General features: G+C 35.6%; 1 protein-coding gene across 2 annotated transcripts in view; it reads right to left on the reverse strand.

Moving 5' to 3' along the window:
• The window catches only part of PPP2R5A (protein phosphatase 2 regulatory subunit B'alpha), a 141,198-nt gene that overhangs the window by 32,551 nt on the left and 84,378 nt on the right, over positions 1 to 24,269 (reverse strand). For both annotated transcript variants that reach the window (XM_077157738.1, XM_077157739.1), the window contains exons 4-8: positions 10,497 to 10,589; positions 5,273 to 5,403; positions 3,754 to 3,813; positions 2,755 to 2,863; positions 2,089 to 2,142 (exon numbers count right to left, since the gene is read on the reverse strand). In XM_077157738.1, coding sequence (XP_077013853.1) covers positions 2,089 to 2,142; positions 2,755 to 2,863; positions 3,754 to 3,813; positions 5,273 to 5,403; positions 10,497 to 10,589 — 447 coding nt within the window. The remainder of the gene's footprint in view (positions 1 to 2,088; positions 2,143 to 2,754; positions 2,864 to 3,753; positions 3,814 to 5,272; positions 5,404 to 10,496; positions 10,590 to 24,269) is intronic.

A 24,269-nucleotide genomic window follows, 5' to 3' on the forward strand; every position in this document is an offset into this window, starting at 1 on the left:
ATATCTTCCTGTTTCTTAATGAGGCTTGTGATTTTTTGCTAATGTCTAGGCATCTGGATTATCTTCATGGGTTTACTCTAAAGATCAGTTTCTCTTTCTTGCCTAGGGTTTATTGTTGATTGGCTTTGTGTTAGGCTCTTCTTTAACACTTAGTTCAACTTATGCCAGGAACCATTAGAACTGCCCATGTTTAACTTATCAGATTTTTTCAGCTCTTCTTCATTTGATTCTTGCCTTGTATATGCAGCACAATTTTTCAGATTTTACTATTTATACAACTGCTTCACCCCCAAGAGAAAGCTCCCTTTCCTTTTTTCCTTCTCCAGGAATCTTCATCTGTTTTGTTTTTTGTTTTGCCTCTCTAGTGTTTTTTTTTTTTTTTTTTAACACTCCTTTCGTTTTCTCTAGCTGCTTTTGCCTGGAGGGCAAATTCTGGGCAGAGGGTCACCTTCCAAGCCAAAACAGTGCCAGGGACCCATGAACAGGGTACAGGCTAACTCCAAAGAGCCCTAAGGAAAGGGTCAGGAAAGATGCCAAAAGTTTTTTTTCAAACAGCTCCCTGAAGCTGTGATTTCAGCAGATAGTGTTCTCCAGTAATGTTTCCTGCAACCCTAAGGAGGTACTATGTCTTTAAGCTCCACTGGCTCTGCCCCTGTTGGAGTGGGATTGAAACAATGGCCACTGTGGGCTAAAACAGTGGCTCAAAGCTGGGACCCAGCAATCCAGATTGACTAATCAAAAGCCATGATCAGTGCTCAAACGTACCACCCTCTCCCCACCCAGTTCTTTGGGATGAGGGCTTCCCACGGCCCTCTCCATCTACAGCTACCAGCCAGGGACCTGTATCCAAGGCAACCCACCTGGAGAATGTGGGACGGGCACTTGCAGCCATTGTTGAGCAAGTTACTCATAGTTCTTTATTGCAGTTTCTCAGTCTCTTTTTCCCATTTTTACCTGGATGTTGTACACTGGTCTCCTGTCTTCTCAAGCCCCAGAACAATTGTTTCAGACCGTTTCTGCCTGTGCACTGGCTGTTTTTGGAGAAGTGAGTCCTGTAGTTCCCTATTCTGCCATATTCCCCAGAAGTCCCTGATTTCTAAAAACTGTTTTTAGCTGTTCCCAGAAAGGACTGCAAGTCTAAGTACTAAAACGTCCAAGAATCTGGAACTCCCTAGGAGTAAAATACCTTTTGTTCCTTTACACAAAGTTCAAGTAAAAAGAAGAATATTAAGTACATATATACTTTTTAAGCACCCTTAGGGTTGGTCCCAAAAGGTTCATTTTATATATATATATAATTTATTCTCATAATCTTTGCTCTTCAAACCCTTTGCTATTTTTCAATAACTATTATATAGCTTAAATATTTAGATTAAAAATATCAAGAAAGCATTCTCTCAGTATATGTATTACACCAAGATTAAAAGGTTGTTTCCTATATTTTATAATTTTCTATTATTTCCCCTACCTCATCTTTTGTTGTCCTGGAATCTTCAATTTTCATGACAACCAACTATCCTTTTAGTCTCTCCTGAAACTCCATTTTATAGGCAAATAGCAAGCATTAGACCTCAAAGACTGACTTGCTATGCTGATTCATAAAGTAAACAATCTTTATTTCAAGATTATCTTAATCATCAAAGGCACGGAAGTGTTTTAATCCCAACCCCCTATCATGTGGTTTATAGTTAATAAGAGGGAAAAACATATTTTTAAAAAACATAGAACCCTCACAGTATGTTTTAATTCTAAAAGGTGAATAAAAATTTAAAAGATTATCAGCAAATTCTAATATGCATATGAAATTTAACATTGTGGCAATGTGATTCTGTCATCATACATCACAACTACTAAATATTAATATTAATCTATATTTAAGTTATTCGAGGCATATAAATCATGAGTATTCCCTTCCTCCCATATTACTTCTTTAAATGTAGATCACGCTCACATTCCTTTCTCTAAATGGTTTTAGTTTAAGTTTCAATGCTAGTACTTTTGATAACTCTGTATGGTTAGAAAGACAGCTATAATGAAATACTATAATACAAACCAAAAAACATAAAAATATTTAAATACAACACTTACTGGTTCAGTTAGTGTCGTATCTTTCTCCAGGAACTGTACAACACAGTAAGCTAGCTGAAATGTAAGGACAGTTCATAAACATTACTAAGTGAAATCACATTCCGGATTTTAAAATATTTAACAAAAATGACTACCTCATTTTGAAAAATTTTACTCTAGTTTACCTCAGTATGTAAAAATGAATACACTCACAATATGTAACTTTTTACCTTGAAAGTTAAATATTTTTAGTAGAAATTTCTGAACATAGTTAACTGAAATAAGACTAGAGCTAACATTTTAGTTTGTAAGCATATATTTCTATGTGTATGCCTTTGCTGATATTACATTATTTTCTAAATATTAACAGAGGAGACAAAAATCATTTTCTGGAAGAAATATTCTGCAGATATTTGGAATTTATTCAAAGTCATGTAGTTAATCAAGTCAGGACCTGGATTAGAAATAGAAAGTAAGGGATTTTGGCATTATCCTTTCTATATCTACAATTTAAAGTACATCAATTTTAATTAATAACACTAAATATCAAAGTACTTTTAAATTATGATATTATAAAATATGCTTTGGGCAATTTACAAAGCAAATTGCTTAAATAAAATTGTTACCTCAAAATTTCCCAATTTCTTTACCTTATATATTAGTCTTTTTATTTCATATGAAACTTACCTGAGCATGAAACAAAGCTAATCCTTTTGCAGTATGCATAGGAATAAGAACCTTCATTAGAAACTGTTTATGTTCTGCTTTCAGTGGTAATGCAAAGCCATTGATAATACTGGAGGGAAAGAAAAAAGGCAGGGGAAGTTATTTAATCTGTGAGTATATAAGGAACCATAGTCTTCTGGTGTTTCTAACACTGATCTGTGAGTAAACTACTTTAGAAAGACTATTACTATGAAGTCTGTCCTCTATGTCATTCAATGATCCCAAAAGAAAATAGGAATATCAATTAATGTCCAACTAAGTAATTTCCCTCTTTGTTATCTATAAAGCCTGCCTCTTTATATATATATCATTGTCTTTATCTTTCCTTGTGAAAGCCAGCCATCAATATCACTACCTTACTTATTAGAATTTTCAATATTTTCTGAAGATCTGAAATTAAGAAGCAATTCTCTTTATAATTATTCTCTAAATATTAATAGAAGAGACTAAAATTATTCTCTAAATAGTAATAGAGAGATCTAAAATTTTCTCTGTTTAATGATGCTACGAATAAGGAAGATAAAACATTCATGGACTAAGCTAAAACCAAAGATTTTAGAGTCTTCCAAAAAGAACAGATGGATTAGGAATGATCAACTAACATCTGAACAAGAATTCTTATAAAACGTCATCAAAGATTCACTACAGCTTACTTCATCTCTTCACAATCAGATCCTATCATTTTCTATGGCAGTCTGACAGTTTGATAAGATTAGGCATAAAACATGCCACAGCTTCAAAAGCAGGAAGCTTACTGTAAACCAGATGTCTTAAGTGGCAGTACTTTAATATGCTGACCCTCTAAAAAAGCTATAACAAGAATTCAGTTGAGAAACTCTATCTTATACTCTATATTAAAACCCTAAATTAGAAATAATTCATTCAATCACAGCCAGATTTTAATACATGAAACATTTCCTATTATTTAATTCTTAAAAAGAACAAAAAAATCTGACCTACCTTCCTAATATTTCAAGGAGTTCAGCAACACCATTGAAATGTTCTGTCTCATATATAAACCTGAATTTAAAATAAAGATAGATGCAATAGAAATCAAACATCAGAAAACTAAACTAACAGAAAGGCAGGAAAGTGAAGAAATCAATCCAAAGGGCAACTGTAAGAAACACAAAAGCATGGCTTTAGGTTTTCTTTGCAAGCTGCATTGCTCCAAGTCAGTTATTTCATAGCAATCTTACAAAATGTCTATTTCCTACTTAACCACATATGCTATTGCTAAAAAATTTGCTACATAATAAGATAACAGAATATCATTTCACCTGGAATATCTTATTTTCCTTAATAATTTAGAAGAAAGATGGGTTTTCTCAAAAAAAATAATTTTCAAAATACAAAAACTCTTGTCTTAGAAGAAAATCCAAGAGAAAAAAAGGAACCATATATATTCCAAAATTTTTAAAACTACATTCGCTCCCCAGCTTTCCAAATTTAAAATCACCTTTAAGTCAGAGGGTTATAATCTCAAATGCCCACAGGACTAGGCAGGTATCATAAATGAGTAAAGTGAACTAGGAGGGGACGACAGAGAACTGGAGAAACATGCTCTCTAAAAGAGGCATCTATTACTCTTCTCTAATTGTTATAATGCAGAAAATGTCAACCTCAGTTTGCCAGATCTTCAATTAAGACAAACAAAAACAAAACAAACCTGAAATGTGGATGTTAATGTGAAATCTCCTGATTAGAAGCAACTACTTGGAAGAGTAACATTTATTAAGTAGTCAAATGCTAGGTCTCATAAATTTTTTAGCTTTGACAGAAAATCAAATAAAAGTACTTTCAAAAGCTGTTGGTTTAAACAGTTATATGCAATTTAAAAAGGAAAACTTTTTAAAGCTATAGATAAGGAAATATAATTCAATTTTTACATCTATTCTTATTAGAAGGAATTTTTTATAATTTAAAAATCTAAAAATATGGCACTATAAAGAGAAATCTACTTTTATCCTGTTCTCTTTACCTATTCTGTTTTTATATTGGTTAACCAATAAATTGAAGACAGTTTCTGCCATGTGACAAGGTATATCTTATAGCAATGGTCACTTTTAAATGAAAAAAAACTGCTAAAAGAATACTTTGGTGCTTCTTTAGAATGACAGTATACAAAACTCTAAAGAAGGGTTAACTTTATTTCTAGAAGACAGTTCAAAATTTTAAAACAAAAGCTCTAACAAATAATTAAAGTCTCCTCACAATAAATCTTAAACATGACTAATGCTAATATTTTCTATTAAAAACTGTCCTCATTACTAGAATCCACTTACATAAGCAGTAGGTTATGAATCTCTAAAAGTTAGATACAATCAATTGATGTACACAAAATTGGCAAAAAATAACTCAAGTACTACCAGTTAAATTTGCAGATATCAAATATTAAAAATTAAACTAAAAAGAGCTTAAATAAAAGTAAAACATGGAGGAAAGAAAACAGGAAAAAATGCTACTACGATCTACTTACCTGAGGAAAATGTTGTTAATTTGTTTTCTGATAAATGCTCTTAATCCGAGAAATTTCCCATAAATTCGATGTAGAACAGTCTTCAAGAAGTCACGTTCTCTGGGATCTTCACTATCAAAAAGCTCCAGGAGCTTTAAAAAAAATCTGAGAAATTACTTTTAAAAAATAATCGAGCTAATATGTCACTTTATTCTAATTTTGATTTTAAGATTAACCATAAATTCTTAAAAAATAAAGATTCTGCACTATTATAGATTGATATTGTCTTGCTAAATAAAGCTAAAGAAGAGCTTAGGGACTATTTCTTTTCACTAATTTCATTTAAAAGGATGGCAACACAATAAATAAAAGAAACACTTCAAAAAGTGGAATTTTTTTTTTGCCTTGCCCTGACTTTTAAATTTTAACTGACTCTTACTTACTTAAGCATAGCTTAAAATTGCTGTTGAGAGATTTTAGTGCTTTTTGATAGACTGCCATTTAACAAAAGAAGTTTAAAAACATATATATGTGAAATGTATATTTCTAGTTTACTAGAAAGATTTATAGAAATCAGTGCTTTTTTGGGGGATTTATACTAAAAAAATTTCAAGAGGGTCACCATGCCAATAGCCCAAAATTTAATGTACAGTTATTAGGATAAAATACTGGCAGACAGATGCTAACAGAGTATAAATCATGGCAGACAGATCCTAACAGAGTATAAATCATACATGAAACAACACCAAAAAGAAAGATGATTCAGACCATAGATTTTTATTTAAAGTCAATTTAGCAAATAGCTGAAAAAATTTTAAATCCATTCAAATTCGCCAAGTCAGCAGACTTCTACACCTCCATGTAATTCTTTAGTAAAGAGTCTTCTGAAAAATTTAAACAGTTTGGGGGTACATGTGTGACCAGACACACATCAATACCTGTCTGGAATGGATGGAAGGGCTGAGATCACAAAACAGAACTGTAAGTAAAGTTCCCAAACTGCAGAGGTTGGTGACCACCCCACCCCACCGGCATGGCAGGCTCTGTTGGAGACACTTCCCCATGGTAAAAAGATGTAGTCTATACTAGGAGTAAGGAAAGGTAGCTCAACCAAGCTCCTCTTGCGGTTTTAATGAACAAATCTGGACTGCTGAATACAAGTGCTGAGCACAGATAAACCCAGAGCAAGCAGGAAATGAACCCCGAGGTTGTGACTGACACTCCCTTTATCCAGTATATTGACAGATTAGTAAGAAAATACAGACAAAAAAATAAGTAAATAATGGGGGGGGGGGGGCACGGGATACCCTACATGGGACATGACATCCAGGGGTGAAAGTCTCCCTTGCAGCATGGGAGATGATCCCAGGGATGAGCCTGGCCCTGGCACTGTGGGATCAACAATGCCAACCTGAGCAAAAGGGGGAAAAGAAGTGTAACAAATAAAATATCAGTGGCTGAAAGAGTTCAAATAGAGTTGAAAGGCTACTATGGAAGTCACTCTTAGGCAAGCTTCCGTTAGACATTGCTACCTATCATACCTTGCCAAACCCCAAATAAAACCATTCCAGCTAATCCTAAAGAATACCTAGGGCAATACATAAGATTCTACAGAGGTTCCATGCACTAGGGTAACTTTCCAGAAACCTACAACCTCCAGATGGGTCCTTGGACCAGATAAATCCTGAAACCTAGAGGAGTCAGCGTCTCCAGAACATCAATTAGTTCCATCTCCGTATCTCATATTATTGACAATCCCGCCAACATGAAAAAGCTAGAATGGGCATAGCCCAAATACCTCTAAAAAGAGGGAGAAAGATCAAAGGTGATGGAGAAGTTAGGGTTTAACTGTAGAGAATGATTGCTGAATTATTACATTGATATTTCTTTTAGTCTCAGTATCAATGTGCAGCTAGACATAAAAACCTAAATTGTGGAATTATAACCCACACCAAACTCTGAAATTTGTTCTACAACTAATTGTTGTGATGTGCTTTGAAATTTATTGCTTCTATGTATATATGTTATTTTTCACAAAAAAGAAAAAAAATGGGATGTTCTGAGTGTACTTTTAAAATTATTATTTTTGGAGTACTGAAAATGTTCAAAAATTAATGGTGATGAATGCACAACTAATGATGACACTGTGAACCACTGATTGTACAGTGTGGATGATTATATGGTATGTGAATATATCTCAATAAAACTGCATTTAATAAATAGCTAAACTACTCAAGATACACAAATTCAAGTTTTCCGATATTGAACTTCCTTGGAAGATATGCTTTTATATGAATAAAAGGGACTTTTTTATTGTTAAGGCCTTCATCTCTAATTCAAGAACAAATATAATTTTATACAAGTTGATACTTTGCGGATCAAGAGTTGTTGGCTAAGTTTCAAATCTATCTAAAGAAATCGATTTTGAAATAATAATCTAAATAAAATAACTTATTAGGAAATAAAATGTTTATATAATGAAACAGACACAAATGTAGAAATCAAGAGATACTTATAACTAACTATGCTTTTAAGGGCAATTCATAACCACTAAGCTTGATTTCTTCTTTGATAAAATGAAGCAAGTTGGCCCTTTTTTTTAAGTGAAGCACTATCATAATCAGAGGATCTTGGTTCAATTCCTGATTGTGCCATCTGATTGGGTGAATTTGGACATGGTCTAGTTCTCAATACATATAAAAGCAGATAAAGACCGTAAGTGGCACATAAAGCCCTCAATAATTCTTAGTTTCCTTCCTTCTTCTGAAACTCTATGATTTGAACATCAATTAGAATTATGCAATTGATTTCTTTCTCTTTAAAAAAATGAACAGCTCCGTTTGAGCTTTTAAACTTTATCCTATACTTCTAAGCCTTAAAATTTACTACAAAATTGAGTAATTTTTACAAAAACAACAGTGTATTCTCCCATACACATCAGTTGTTAAAGCAACACACTAAGAATACCTCAGAGAAATGATCTGTGAAAGCACAGTCATACAAACTACTAAAAAATTACTGGGGTGTTGCAGACCTGCTGCCCACTGCCACACTCCCCCAGCCCGCAGCCATGGTCAACCCCACTGTGTTCTTCAACATCGCTGTTGATGGTGAGCCCCTCAGCCACATCTCCTTTGAACTGCTTGCAGACAAAGTTCCAAAAACAGCAAAAAATTTCTGCACTCTGAGCACTAGGGAGAAAGGATTTGATTATAAAGGTTCCTGCTTTCACAGAATTATTCCTGGGTTTATGTACCAGGCATCTTCACATGCCACAATGGCACTGACGGCAAATCCATCTACAGGGAGAAGTTTGATGGTGAGAGCTTCATCCTGAACCACAGGGGTCTTGGTATCTTGTCCATGGTCATTGCTTGACCCAATGCAAATGACTGCCAGTTTGTCATCTACACTGCTAAGCTGAGTAGGTGGATGGCAAGCATGTGGTCTTTGATGAGGTGAAAGACGGAATGAATGATATAGAAGCCATAGGGTGCTTGGGGTCCAGAAATGGCAAGACCAGTAAGAAGATCACCACTGCCCACTGTGGACAAATCTAATATATTTGATTTGTGTTTTGTTGTAACCACCAGATCATTCCTTCTGCTCAGGAGAGCATCCCACTTCCCTGGTCTGCCTCAGGATCCTATCATTGTTCTCTTGCTGCAGTTCTGTGGGTTCTATCTTATCTTCTCCTTCCAAGTCTAGCTGGATGACCGAGTTTAATTTATGATATGAAATAAAAACTTAAACAACCAAAAATAAATTACTGGGTCTTGACTTATTAGATATTTCAGGCATTTGGAGAAGATGAAAAATGGGTCCCTCACTACCAGTTTTCTCCTTGTTTCCCTCAACCTACTGAATAATTCAGCAGCCTATTACATACTCCAAGCTTCAGACTCAGGAAGCACTGATGCAATTATCCTCCTTACCTACCAATACCTGCAAAATTTAATATGGCATTACTAGAGCTCCTTAATATATTTTACTCAAGAGTCACAGAAGGAAATAAATGGGCATTCATTTATTTATAATAACATAATTCCATTTAATCTGACTGATATTTGCTGGTGATTGAAATGGGCATTACACTGTTAACACACATCTAATATTTCTTTATAGTTTATGAAGAGCTACTTAAATGGCTGAAGGACATATTTTAGGCTGACAGCGTTCTTCTTTAATCAATAAATTCACCACAACTAGTCAGAATACTTTATATGAAATTGGGGGGCATTTACAAATGACTAAAAATGAACTCTACATATGTGCAACTCCTATTTTTCTATGTTTATCATAGGGGCACATAAAGGTGGTCTAAAGCATAGGAAAGGTCCTTGCAATGATTTTTATCCTGGTCTCAGCATCATTACTACCCTTTCACCCATCTTCTACCCTTCTGTAAAACAGAAAAACTCTACAGGAAGAGAGCACCAAAATCCTAATGAGACCCACACACTGATAAGCATTTCAAAAAAGAAAAAATGGATCTAGAAAGGTTTGGACTACTTCACAATTTTGTCTATGGTCAGACAATTTCAGTTAAAATTGTTGAAAAAAAATTGAAAATAAAGATTAAAATGAATACATTGTGAGAAATTAAAATTGAGTATATAGCTTCTGAAAATAACAAATAATAACCAATTTATAGAAAGGAACAGGGTACCACATTTGCTTAATTCTACTTTCGTTTCTACTTAAAAGATATTATTTTATCTGTGATTTAGGAATTGGTTGGCTAGAATGCATAAAGAGGAGAAGAAAAGAGAAATTTGGTAATTGATACTTGATGATAGCAAAGGAGCCTAAAATTCAAACTCCTAACAATGTTTCCATTTCCTTTTTTCCCCTATCATTTCAAAGTTACAATGCCTAAAACATACATCAAATTCAAGTTCAAAAACCTTTAAAAAATGTTTACAAAGTTTTGCTCTAAGACTAAATAGTTACACCAAATTTTCTCAGCCTGTTATTGCAGAAAGGCTTGCTTTTCTGTTTATAAAATAACCATAAAGATTGGAAATTTATTTGGCTGACTTCACTAGAAGTTCACCCTTGATTAAAATACTCAAAAATTCTCAAAGCTATTTCACTTTTATCCTCATTGGCAAGAATACTAAATGCTGTCAAATTAAAATAAACTATTAAAGTTTTTCAATGACTAAACTGTTTATTTTAAACACAAATTAATACATCATTGCTAACATAAACATAGAAAATTAAAGATGTAAGAATTCCTTACCTGCTGTACAAATTTCTGATCAATGTATCGTTTTGCAATGCTAGGCTGAAAATCAGGGCTCTCCAAAAATCTCAAGAAGAATTCATACACCAACTACGGAGAGAAAGAGCCAAATAAAAGCTAAGACAATGTCTATAAAATTTTACCCTAAGGGACGTATCATACCAAAAATGTACCTCTCAAACTCTAAACATTTACCAAAATGGAAGGAAGACTTCAGATCTCATTATGAAATGTGATTAGTTGGTAATAGTTTTTTTAAATACAGTCTTTAAAAAAACTATGTATTCACAATTCAATCTCCTAAGCTAGTAAATTTAGGGATTTATCACTTTGCATCACTCACTGAAAAATGTTCAATTTCAATTATAAGAGATTATAAAATATTTAACTAGGAAGACTACACTGCAGTTCTTTTTCACTAAGAACATGTATATTCCTCTCCACTAGAAGATTAACCTACCTCAATATATCTCTAGAGTTCCTTAAATCCAGGGTTAGAAACCTCTAGATAAGAATAGACTGGGTTTAAAACCCAATTATCAGGTGGGCAATGGTGGCGCAGTGGCAGAGTTCTCGCCTGCCATGCCGGAAACCCGGGTTCGATTCCCGGTGCCTGCCCATGCCAAAAAAAAAGAAAAAGAAAATCCAATTATCAAAAGCCAGCGTTCTCAATAAAAAACAAAAAACAACAAAACTTTAAGTCTTTCTACAAAACTAAAATGAAAAATTAAAATTGAACAAAAACCAGCATATACTATCCACACCTGGGAAATAATGAACCAAACTATATAAGTACATGGCTAGTGAATGAATGGTTGTGCACCAAGCAAATAAACTAGAATTCATAGCAGAACTTCTACTTAAAAAGTGCAAGCCTCGAAAGTAGTGTTTGGTTCAGCTTGCCATTACACAGACATAGTACAAAGAAAATGAAGAAAATACGTCCCATCCTGGGAATATTAGAAAAAGGTGACAGCACACACCCAGAAAAATAGGCTTTGGCTCCAGACATTCAGAGAATGTCTTCTTTTTAAACAATATATTGATGTATAATTCGTACATCATTAATTTCACCCATTTAACATGTACAGTTCAGTACTTTTTTGTGTTTTCAGAGTTGTACAAACATTATGATCTAATTTTAGAACATTTCCATCACCTAAAAATGAAACCCCATATCTTTTAAGCTATCACCCCATTAACCTCCCTCCCCCAAGCCAAGGTAACTACTAATCTACTTCCTTACTTACAGATTAGCCTATTCTGTACATTTCATATAAATGGAATCAGATAATGAAGGTGTATACTGACAGTGAAGGTACAGACATCAAAAAATTATGGTCACTCTCTCTCTAAGCCAATGAGCAGCTGGACTCACTGCCCTCCCTGCAACGTGGGACATGAGTTTTTTCTTTTTAATTTCTTTATCTATAGTGATGCAAATGTTCTAAAAATGATCATGGTGATGAATACACAACTGTATGATGATATTGTGAGCCACTGATTATATGTGGTGGATGACTGTATGTGTGCGAAGATTTCTCAATAAAAATATTTTTTAAATTGTGGCCACAAAGCAGATGAAAACTGTAACCTAATATTTCAAAACAAACGAAAATAAGAAATGAACAGAAACTATGAAGAAACAGCATAAATAAGAAAAAGATGAAGAAAGTCTAGATTAAGCTGATTAAAATAAGAAAACAGATAAAATAAAAGATAAACCTTCAGAAGTGAAAACTAAGCTAGATGTAACTTAAGAGTGAATAAATAAAAACATAGTTAAGAGAAAACAGGATGAAAAAAGAAAAACTAAAAACAATCTGACAGAATAAAGAAAGATTAAAAAAATATATTTCAAGAGAAAATCAAATTTGGGCAGTGAATAAAGAAGTATCTGCAAAGTCCCCTTATGGTCTGGGGAGAAAAGGAAATATTCAGTTTCACCATTTGGAGAATTTCTGATATTTTCACAAGCAGTGGGGGCAGCCAAATCAATAGGCTGAGCCCTTGATCTTGAGGTTCACCCCTATGAAACTTATTCCTGCAAAGGAGAGGCTAAGCCTACTTAAAATTAGGCTTAAGAGTCACCCCCAGAGAACCTCTTTTGTTGTTCAGAAGTGGCCTCTGTCTCTAAGCCATGGCCTCTCTCTCTAAGCCAACTTGGCAGGTGAACTCACTGGCTTCCTTGACTCCCAGGGGTGTAAATATCCCTTACCATGTGGGACAGAACTACCAGGATAAGCCAGGACCCAGCATCAAAGGATTAAGAAAACCTTCTCGACCAAAAGAGGGAAGAGAGAAATGAGACAAAACAAAGTCTTAGTGGCTAAGAGATTTTAAACAGAGTTGAGAGGTTATCCTAGAGGTTACACTTACATTATATAGATATCCTTTTTTAGTTTATGGTGTATTAGAATGGCTGGGAGGAAGTACCTGAAACTGCTGAGCTGTGTTCCAATAATCTTGATTCTTGAAGACAACTGTATATTGAAGATGACTATATAAAGATATTTCTTATACAATGTGACTGTGTGATTGTGAAAATCTTATTTCTGATGCTCCTTTTATCCAGGGTATGGATAAATGAGTTAAAAAAAAACATGGATAAAATGGATAAAAAACAAATAAATAATAAGGGGAAAAGGAGTAAAATAAATTGAGTAGATGGAAACACTAGTGGTCAATGAGAGGGAGGGCTGAGAGGTATGGTATGTATGAGTTTTTTCTTTTTATTTCTTTTTCTGGAGTTACGCAAATGTTCTAAAAAATGATCGTGGTGATGAATACATAACTATGTGATGATATTGTGAGCTACTGATTGTACACTATGTATGGAATGTATGTGTGTGAAGATTTCTCAGTAAAAGTATTTTACAATGTACGGGTAAAAAATAAATACTAGGAAAAAAATACTAGGGGGGGATAAGGGCAAAATAAATCGGGTAGATGGAAATACTAGTAGTCAATGAGAGGGAAGGCTAAAGGGTATGGTATGTATGAGGTTTTTATTTTCTTTTTATTTATTTTTCTGGGGTGATGCATATGTTCACCCCATATGATGGTGATGAATATACACAACTATGTGATGATACTGTGAGCGACTGATTGTATACTACGTATGGAAAAAAAAGAGAAAAGCAGACATATAGACAAAAGCGAAGAGCCAACACGTAAATAATAGGTATCCCTGAAGAAGAAAAACAAAGCAGAACAGAAAAACTACTAAAAAAATTTTCCTGAAATAAAATGAACTTTTATAGGGAAAGAATACTCTTCAATTGGGGTACGTGACCAGAACAGACAACAGTATATGTATGATCTAGCAAAGCAACTGACAAAAAAATAAAACCCTTTCAGTATCTAGGAAAAAAGAACAAAAGTTTTTATATGAGGGAAGCAAAGTAAGATTGGCATCAGAAGACAGTGGAATAATATATTTAAGGTACTCAGGGAAAGAAGCTAAACCAAGGATTTTATATCGAATCAAGCTGATCTTGAAGAATATAAAGGTTATAGACAAACAGCCATTAAGCATGCAAGAACTCAGGGAATAATGTTCCCATAAGCCCGACTACTGAAGAATGAGCTTCAAACTACGAAGAAATAATTGCAGAAATCACATTAATGACTGAAAATAAGCCCCACATATATCAACTGTAGCTCTAGTAACAAATGATGGAGATAAAGGGGAAAGAATTTGTTATATGATATGACCAGGTAGATATTACAGAATTATCAAAAAGATGATGTGTGGGGGGGGAATGGAGAAGATTCTATGGAAAACAGAAGAAACTTAAAATTGCCTTATAGATATATTTACTATGAGAGTAAAAGGATAGCTGTGGAGGAAGAAGGGAAGTGGAGGAAGAAGAGACTACTGGCTAATTTCAGTATAGGAAACCAATAGGCACTAATTACAAAAGAGAGATCTAAGGATATCAGTATAAAAGTAAACATTAGAATAGAAATATACTTCTTCCCAAATACCAAAGGAGGACAAAGAAAATATAGTTAAAAAGTGCTAGCTATTTTTTTTACATACATCATTCTATTCAATCATTGCATAACCCTGTTCTTTCAGATTTTCAGAGGAAGAGGGAGACTAGAAAAGTTAAGCAGTTTAGCCAAGGTGATTGTCTTGATCTGAAACTGTTATATACCCCAGAGAAGCCATGTTCTTTTAATCCAATCTTTTCTTTGTTGGGTGGGACCTCTTGATTAAGTTGTCTCCATGGAGACATGACCCCACCCATTCGAGGTGACTCTTAATCCTTACCTGGAGCCCATCATGAGAGACAGCTGAGAGTACAGCACAGAGAGTTGTGAAGATGCAGAAGGAAACACCCAGAAGACACTAGAAGCTGAGAGCCATTTGAAACCAGAAGCCAGGAGAGGTCAGCAGACATCATCATGTGCCTTCTCACATGACAGAGCAACCTTGGACTCAACAAGCCTTTATTGAGTGAAAATTTCCTCTTGTTGAAATACGGATGGCCAAGAGGCACATGAAGAGATGCTCAATGTCCCTGGCCATTAGAGAAATGCAAATCAAAACCACAATGAGATATCATCTCACACCCACCAGAATGGCCATTATCAACAAAACAGAAAATGACAAGTGCTGGAGAGGATGCGGAGAAAGAGGCACACTTATCCACTGTTGGTGGGAATGTCAAAGGGTACAACCACTGTGGAAGGCAGTTTGGCGGTTCCTCAAAAAGCTGAATATAGAATTGCCATACGACCCAGCAATACCATTGCTAGGTATCTACTCAAAGGACTTAAGGGCAAAGACACAAACGGACATTTGCACACCAATGTTTATAGCAGCATTATTTACAATTGCAAAGAGATGGAAACAGCCAAAATCTCCATCAACAGAAGAGTGGCTAAACAAACTGTGGTATATACATACGATGGAATATTATGCAGCTTTAAGACAAGATAAACTTATGAACCATGTAATAACATGGATGGACCTAGAGAATATTATGCTGAGTGAATCCAGCCAAAAACTAAAGGACAAATACTGTATGGTCCCACTGATGTGAACGAACATTCGAGAATAAACTTGAAATATGTCATTGGTAACAGAGTTCAGCAGGAGTTAGAAACAGGGTAAGACAATGGGTAATTGAAGCTGAAGGGATACAGACTGTGCAACAGGACTAGATACAAAAACTCAAAAATGGACAGCACAATAATACCTAATTGTAAAGTAATCATGTTAAAACACTGAATGAAGCTGCATCTGAGCTATAGGTTTTTGTTTTGTTTTGTGTTGTTTTGTTTTGATTTTACTATTATTACTTTTATTTTTTTCTCTATATTAACATTCTATATCTTTTTCGGTTATGTTGCTAGTTCTTCTAAACCAATGCAAATGTACTAAGAAATGATGAGCATGCAGCTATGTGATGATGTTAAGAATTAATGATTGCATGTGTAGAATGGTATGATCTCTAAATGTTGGGTTAATTTCTTTTTTTCCGTTAATTAAAAAAAAAAAAAAAAAAAGAGAAGGGATAATTGGAGATGAAGGGATACAGACTGTACAACGGGACTGGATATAAAAACTCAGAAATGGACAGCACAATACTACCCAATTGTAATGCAATTATGTTAAAACACTGAATGAAGCTGCATGTGAGGTATAGGTTTTTTGTTTTTGTTTTTTTTGTTTTTTTTTTCTTTCTATTATTGTTTTAATTCTTATTCTGTTGTCTTTTTATTTCTTTTTCTAAATCGATGCAAATGTACTAAGAAATGATGAATATGCAACTATGTGATGTTATTAAGAATTACTGATTGTACATGTAGATTGAAATGATTTCTAATTGTTTTGTTAATTCTTTTTTTAATTAATAAAAAAAAAAAAAGAAAAAAAAATTTCCTCTTGTTGATGCCTTAATTTGGACATTTTTATGGCCTTAGAACTGTAAATTTGTAACAATAAATCCTCTTTAAAAAAACCAATCCTTTTTTTTTTTTTTAAAGATGAATGAAAGAGAATTTATTGACTGGGGGACATTTTTTATTTATTTATTTATTTTTTATTAATTAACGGAAAAAAAGAAATTAACCCAACATTTAGAAATCATATCATTCTACATATGCAATCAGTAATTCTTAACATCATCACATAGATGCATGATCATCCTTTCTTAGTATGTTTGCATCCGTTTAGAAGAACTAGCAACACAACAGAAAAAGATACAGAATGTTAATATAGAGGAAAAAAATAAAAGTAATAATAATAGTAAAAAAAAAAAAAACCTATAGCTCAGATGCACATTCATTCAGTGTTTTAACATGATTACTTTACAATTAGGTATTATTGTGCTGTCCATTTTTGAGTTTTTGTATCTAATCCTGTTGCACAGTCTGTATCCCTTCAGCTCCAATTACCCATTATCTTACCCTGTTTCTAACTCCTGCTGGACTGTTACCAATGACATATTCCAAGTTTATTCTCAAATGTCCGTTCACATCAGTGGGACCACACAGTATTTGTCCTCTAGTTTTTGGCTGGACTCACTCAGCATAATGTTCTCTAGGTCCATCCATGTTATTACATGTTTCATAAGTTTATCTTGTCTTAAAGCTGCATAATATTCCATCATATGTATATGCCACTCTTCTGTTGATGGACATTTTGGCTGTTTCCATCTCTTTGCAATTGTAAATAACGCTGCTATAAACATTGGTGTGCAAATGTCCGTTTGTGTCTTTGCCCTTAAGTCCTTTGACTAGATACCTAGCAATGGTATTCCTGGGTCGTATGGCAATTCTATATTCAGCTTTTTGAGGAACCGCCAAACTGCCTTCCACAGTGGTTGCACCATTTGACATTCCCACCAACAGTGGATAAGTGTGCCTCTTTCTCCGCATCCTCTCCAGAACTTATCATTTTCTGTTTTGTTGATAATGGCCATTCTAGTGGGTGTGAGATGGTATCTCATTGTGGTTTTGATTTGCATTTCTCTAATACCAGGGAATTGAGTATCCCTTCATGTGCCTTTTGGCTATTTGTATTTCCTCTTCTGAGAGGTGTCTGTTCAAGTCTTTTTCCCATTTTGTAATTGGGTTGGCTGTCTTTTTGTTGTTGAGTTGAACAATCTCTTTATAAATTCTGGATACTAGACCTTTATCTGATATGTCGTTTCCAAATATTGTCTCCCATTGTGTAGGCTGTCTTTCTACTTTCTTGATGAAGTTCTTTGATGCACAAAAGTGTTTAATTTTGAGGAGTTCCCATTTATTTATTTCCTTCTTCAGTGCTCTTGCTTTAGGTTTAAGGTCCATAAAACCGCCTCCAATTGTAAGTTTCATAAGATATCTCCCTACATTTTCCTCTAACTGTTTTATGGTCTTAGACCTAATGTTTAGATCTTTGATCCATTTTGAGTTAACTTTTGTATAGGGTGTGAGATACAGGTCCTCTTTCATTCTTTTGCATATGGATATCCAGTTCTCTAGGCACCATTTATTGAAGAGACTATTCTGTCCCAGGTGAGTTGGCTTGACTGCCTTATCAAAGATCAAATGTCCATAGATGAGAGGGTCTATATCTGAGCACTCTATTCGATTCCATTGGTCGATATATCTATCTTTATGCGAATACCATGCTGTTTTGACCACTGTGGCTTCATAATATGCCTTAAAGTCAGGCAGCGCGAGACCTCCAGTTTCGTTTCTTTTCCTCAAGATACTTTTAGCAATTCGGGGCACCCTGCCCTTCCAGATAAATTTGCTTATTGGTTTTTCTATTTCTGAAAAATAAGTTGTTGGGATTTTGATTGGTATTGCATTGAATCTGTAAATCAATTTAGGTAGGATTGACATCTTAACTATACTTAGTCTTCCAATCCATGAACACGGTATGCCCTTCCATCTATTTAGGTCTTCTGTGATTTCTTTTAACAGTTTTTTGTAGTTTTCTTTATATAGGTTTTTGGTCTCTTAAGTTGAATTTATTCCTAGGTATTTTATTCTTTTAGTTGCAATTGTAAATGGAATTTGTTTCTTGATTTCCGCCTCCACTTGTTCATTGCTAGTGTATAGAAATGCTACAGATTTTTGAATGTTGATCTTGTAACCTGCTACTTTGCTGTACTCATTTATTAGCTCTAGTAGTTTTGTTGTGGATTTTTCCGGGTTTTCGACGTATAGTATCATATCGTCTGCAAACAGTGATAGTTTTACTTCTTCCTTTCCTATTTTGATGCCTTGTATTTCTTTTTCTTGTCTAATTGCTCTGGCTAGAACCTCCAACACAATGTTGAATAACAGTGGTGATAGTGGACATCCTTGTCTTGTTCCAGATCTTAGGGGGAAAGTTTTCAACTTTTCCCCATTGAGGATGATATTAGCTGTGGGTTTTTCATATATTCCCTCTATCATTTTAAGGAAGTTCCCTTGTATTCCTATCTTTTGAAGTGTTTTCAACAGGAAAGGATGTTGAATCTTGTCAAATGCCTTCTCTGCATCAATTGAGATGATCATGTGATTTTTCTGCTTTGATTTGTGGATATGGTGTATTACATTAATTGATTTTCTTATGCTGAACCATCCTTGCATACCTGGGATGAATCCTACTTGGTCATGATGTATAATTCTTTTAATATGTTGTTGGATACTATTTCCTAGAATTTTATTGAGGATTTTTGCATCTAAATTCATTAGAGAGATTGGTGTGTAGTTTTCTTTTTTTGGAATATCTTTGCCTGGTTTTGGTATGAGGGTGATGTTTGCTTCATAGAATGAATTAGGTAGTTTTCCCTCCACTTCGATTTTTTTGAAGAGTTTGAGGAGAGTTGGTACTAATTCTTTCTGGAATGTTTGATAGAATTCACATGTGAAGCCATCTGGTCCTGGACTTTTCTTTTTAGGAAGCTTTTGAATGACTAATTCAATTTCTTTACTTGTGATTGGTTTGTTGAGGTCATCTATTTCTTCTTGAGTCAAAGTTGGTTGTTCATGTCTTTCCAGGAACCCGTCCATTTCATCTCAATTGTTGTATTTATTAGCGTAAAGTTGTTCATAGTATCCTGTTATTACCTCCTTTATTTCTGTGAGGTCAGTAGTTATGTCTCCTCTTCCATTTCTGATCTTATTTATTTGCATCCTCTCTCTTCTTCTTTTTATCAATCTTGCTAAGGGCCCATCAATCTTATTGATTTTCTCATAGAACCAACTTCTGGTCTTACTGATTTTCTCTATTGTTTTCATGTTTTCAATTTCATTTATTTCTGCTCTAATCTTTGTTATTTCTTTCCTTTTGCTTGCATTGGGATTAGTTTGCTGTTCTTTCTCCAGTTCTTCCAAGTGGACAGTTAATTCCTGCATTTTTGCCTTTTCTTCTTTTCTGATATAGGCATTTAGAGCAATAAATTTCCCTCTTAGCACTGCCTTTGCTGCGTCCCATAAGTTTTGATATGTTGTGTCTTCATTTTCATTTGCCTCTAGGTATTTACTAATTTCTCTTGCAATTTCTTCTTTGACCCACTTGTTGTTTAAGAGTGTGTTGTTGAGCCTCCATGTATTTATGAATTTTCTGGCAGTCCGCCTATTATTGATTTCCAACTTCATTCCTTTATGATCCGAGAAAGTGTTGTGTATGATTTCAATATTTTTAAATTTGTTAAGACTTGCTTTGTGACCCAGCATATGGTCTATCTTTGAGAATGATCCATGAGCACTTGAGAAAAAGGTGTATCCTGCTGTTGTGGGATGTAATGTCCTATAAATGTCTGTTAAGTCTAGCTCGTTTATAGTAATATTCAGATTCTCTATTTCTTTATTGATCCTCTGTCTAGATGTTCTTTCCATTGATGAGAGTGGTGAATTGAAGTCTCCAACTATTATGGTATATGTGTCTATTTCCCTTTTCAGTGTTTGCAGTGTATTTGTCACGTATTTTGGGGCATTCTGATTCGGTGCATAAATATTTATGATTGTTATGTCTTCTTGTTTAATTGTTCCTTTTATTAGTAGATAGTGTCCTTCTTTGTCTCTTTTAACTGTTTTACATTTGAAGTCTAATTTGTTGGATATTAGTATAGCTACTCCTGCTCTTTTCTGGTTGTTATTTGCATGAAATATCTTTTCCCAACCTTTCACTTTCAACCTATGTTTATCTTTGGGTCTAAGATGTGTTTCCTGTAGACAGCATATAGAAGGATCCTGCTTTTTAATCCATTCTGCCAGTTTATGTCTTTTGATTGAGGAATTCAGTCCATTAACATTTAGTGTTATTACTGTTTGGATAATATTTTCCTCTACCATTTTGCCTTTTGTATTATATATATCATATCTGACTTTCCTTCTTTCTACACTCTTCTCCATACCTCTCTCTTCTGTCTTTTCGGTTCTGACTCTAGTGCTCCCTTTAGTATTTCTTGCAGAGCTGGTCTCTTAGTCACAAATTCTCTCAGTGACTTTTTGTCTGAGAATGTTTTAATTTCTCCCTCATTTTTGAAGGACAATTTTGCTGGATATAGGAGTCTTGGTTGGCAGTTTTTCTCTTTTAGTAATTTAAATATATCATCCCACTCTCTTCTAGCTTCCATGGTTTCTGCTGAGAAATCTACACATAGTCTTATTGGGTTTCCCTTGTATGTGATGGATTGTTTTTCTCTTGCTGCTTTCAAGATCCTCTCTTTCTCTTTGACCTCTGACATTCTAACTAGCAAGTGTCTTGGAGAACGCCTATTAGGGTCTATTCTCTTTGGGGTGCGCTGCACTTCTTGGATCTGTAATTTTAGGTCTTTCATAAGAGTTGGGAAAGTTTCAGTGATAATTTCTTCCATTAGTTTTTCTCCTCCTTTTCCCTTCTCTTCTCCTTCTAGGACACCCACAACACGTATATTTGTGCGGTTCATATTGTCCTTGAGTTCCCTGATACCCTGTTCAAATTTTTCCATTCTTTTCCCTATAGTTTCTGTTTCTTTTTGGAATTCAGGTGTTCCATCCTCCAAATCACTAATTCTATCTTCTGTCTCTTTAAATCTATCATTGTAGGTATCCATTGTTTTTTCCATCTTTTCTACTTTATCCTTTACTTCCATAAGTTCTGTGATTTGTTTTTTCAGTTTTTCTATTTCTTCTTTTTGTTCAGCCCATGTCTTCTTCATGTTCTCCCTCAATTTATCAATTTCGTTTTTGAAGAGGTTTTCCATTTCTGTTCGTATATTCAGCATTAGTTGTCTCAGCTCCTGTATCTCATTTGAACTATTGGTTTGTTCCTTTGACTGGGCCATATTTTCAATATTCTGAGCGTGATCCGTTATCTTCTCCTGGCGTCTGGGCATTTAGTCAGATTTCCCTGGGTGTTGGACCCAACAGGTTGAAAGATTTTTCTGTGAAATCTCTGGGTTCTGTTTTTCTTATCCTGCCCAGTAGGTGGCGCTCGTGACACACGTTTGTCTGTGCATCCCACCAGTAAAAGGTGCTGTGGGTCCTTTAACTTTGGAAAACTCTCGCCGTGGGGGAGGTTCGCCAGCCGAAGCGGCTTGGAAGAGTGCCAGCCGGCCCAGGTGTCCGAACGCGGGGAGGGTCGCCGGCCACCGCAGCCAGGTAGAGTGCCCGTCCGAATTTCCTAGTCGGCCTGGGGCGCCAAGCGTGGCAGGAGGGCGCCAGCCGCCACGGCCTGGGAGAGTGCACCGTTCCCAGCCGGACCGGGGAGTCACGTCTTTGGAAGGGACCCCCCCCGGTCACCGTTCTCTGCGGCCTGGGGATTTCCAATTGAATTCTCTCAGTTGGTCCAGGGGGCCGCGCGTGGTGGGGACGCCAGCCGCCACGGCTTGAGGGGACCACCTGTCCACTTCTCCCAGCTGGCCCGGGAAGGAGGAAAGGAGGGACTCCGGCTGCTTGCCGCCCTGCCCGGGGAAGCCCGCGCCCCTCAGCGATCTCACCGGAGTGGGTTCTCCCAGACAGTCAGCCATTCCAGGATGGGGTACGCTGTCTTTTTTATCTTTGTCGTGGCTCCGGGAGCTGTTCTGTATCGTTTCTACTCCCCTAGTAGCTGTTCTGGAGGAGGAAAGGTGAGGATGGCAAGGCTGTCGAGGACGGTGGCGGAGGAGCCGGTGAAGGCGGAAGAGGGCATGGTGGTGGTTGGAGAGCCGCTGGAGTAGGAGGAGAAAGGGAAGGATAGGATGGCGGATAGAGCGCCGCTGGAGCAGAAGGGGAAAGAGAAGGGTAAGATGGCGGCAGGAGCATCGCCGGCGGAGAAACAGGAAGAGGAGGGCTAGATGGTGGCGGCAGCGCCGGCGGAGAAGGGGGAAGAGGAGCTGTCTTAAGTTTTAAGATCATGAAGTGTGAGTCTTCTGACTTCATGCTCCCTTTTCAAAATGGCTTTGGCTATTCTATCCCTTTACCTTTCTGTACAAATCTGATGATTAACTTTTCCATTTCTGCAAAGAAGACTGTGGGAATTTTGATGGGATTACACTGAATCTGTAAATCACTTTGGGCGGAATTGATTCTTAACAATATTTACACTTCTAATCCATGAGCAGAGAATATCCTTCCTTTTAAGTCTTTGATTAATTTTTAGTAATGTTTGTAGCCTTATGTATATAAGACCTTACATCCTTGGTTAGATTTATTCCTAGATATTTGATTCTTTGAGTTGCTATTTTAGATGGATTTTTTTTCTTGATTTCCTCATCAGATTTTCTCTATTAACGTATAGAAATATTACTGATATGTGTATACTGATCTTGTATATGCTGCTTTCCTGAATTTGTTTATTAACTCTAGGAGGTTTGTTGTGGATTTTTCAGGATTTTCTACATATAGGATCATGTCATCTGCAAAAGAGCAAGTTTTACTGTTTCCTTTTTAATGTGGATGCCCTTTATTTCTTTTTATTGCCTAATTGTTCCAGCTAGAACTTCCAGAACGATGTTGAATAACAATAGTGACAGTGGGCATCCCTTTCTTGTTCCTGATCTGAAAGGGAAATATTTCAGTCTTTTATCATTATGATGTTAGCAGTAGGTTTTTCATATATGCCCTTTATCATGTGAGGAAGTTTCCTTCTATTCCTACTTTTCTGAGTGCTTTCATCAAGAAGTTGGTGCTGGATTTTGCTTAATGTCTTTTCTGCATCAACTAAGATGGTCATGTTGTTTTTTCCCTTTGTTCTATTAATATGGTGTATTATATTAGTTGATTTTCTTAGGTTGAACTACCCTTGCATAACTGGGACAAATCCTGCTTGATCTTGGTGTATAATTCTTTTAATGTGTAGTTTGATTTGGTTTGCTATTGTTTTGTTGAAGATGTTTACATGTATGTTCATAGGAAATGTTGGTCTGTGATTTTTTTTTTTCTTGTGGACTCTTTATCTGGCATTGGTATAAGAGTGATGTTATGGGCAGGCCACGGTGGCTCAGCAGGTAAGAATGCTTGCCTGCCATGCCCGAGGACCTGGGTTCGATTCCCGGTACCTGCCCATGTTAAAAAAAAGAAAAAAAGAGTGATGTTAGTCTCACACAGTGAGTTAGAGTGTCCTCTCCTCTTCAATTTTTTGGAAGTGTTTGAGCAGGGTGGGTGTTAATCCTTCTTCGAATGTTTGGTAAAATGCTCCAGTGAAGCCATCTCATCCTGAGCTTTCCTTTGTTGGGAGGTTTTTGATTACTGATTCAACCTTTTTACAGGTTTCTGTTTTTCTGAGATCTATTTCTTTTTGAGTCAGTGTAGGTAGTTTTCAGATTTCTAGGAATTTGTCCACTATATTTAGGTTCTCTAATTTATTGAAGT

The sequence above is a fragment of the Tamandua tetradactyla genome, chromosome 4 (assembly GCF_023851605.1).
Source record: "Tamandua tetradactyla isolate mTamTet1 chromosome 4, mTamTet1.pri, whole genome shotgun sequence".
Lineage (NCBI taxonomy): Eukaryota > Metazoa > Chordata > Mammalia > Pilosa > Myrmecophagidae > Tamandua > Tamandua tetradactyla.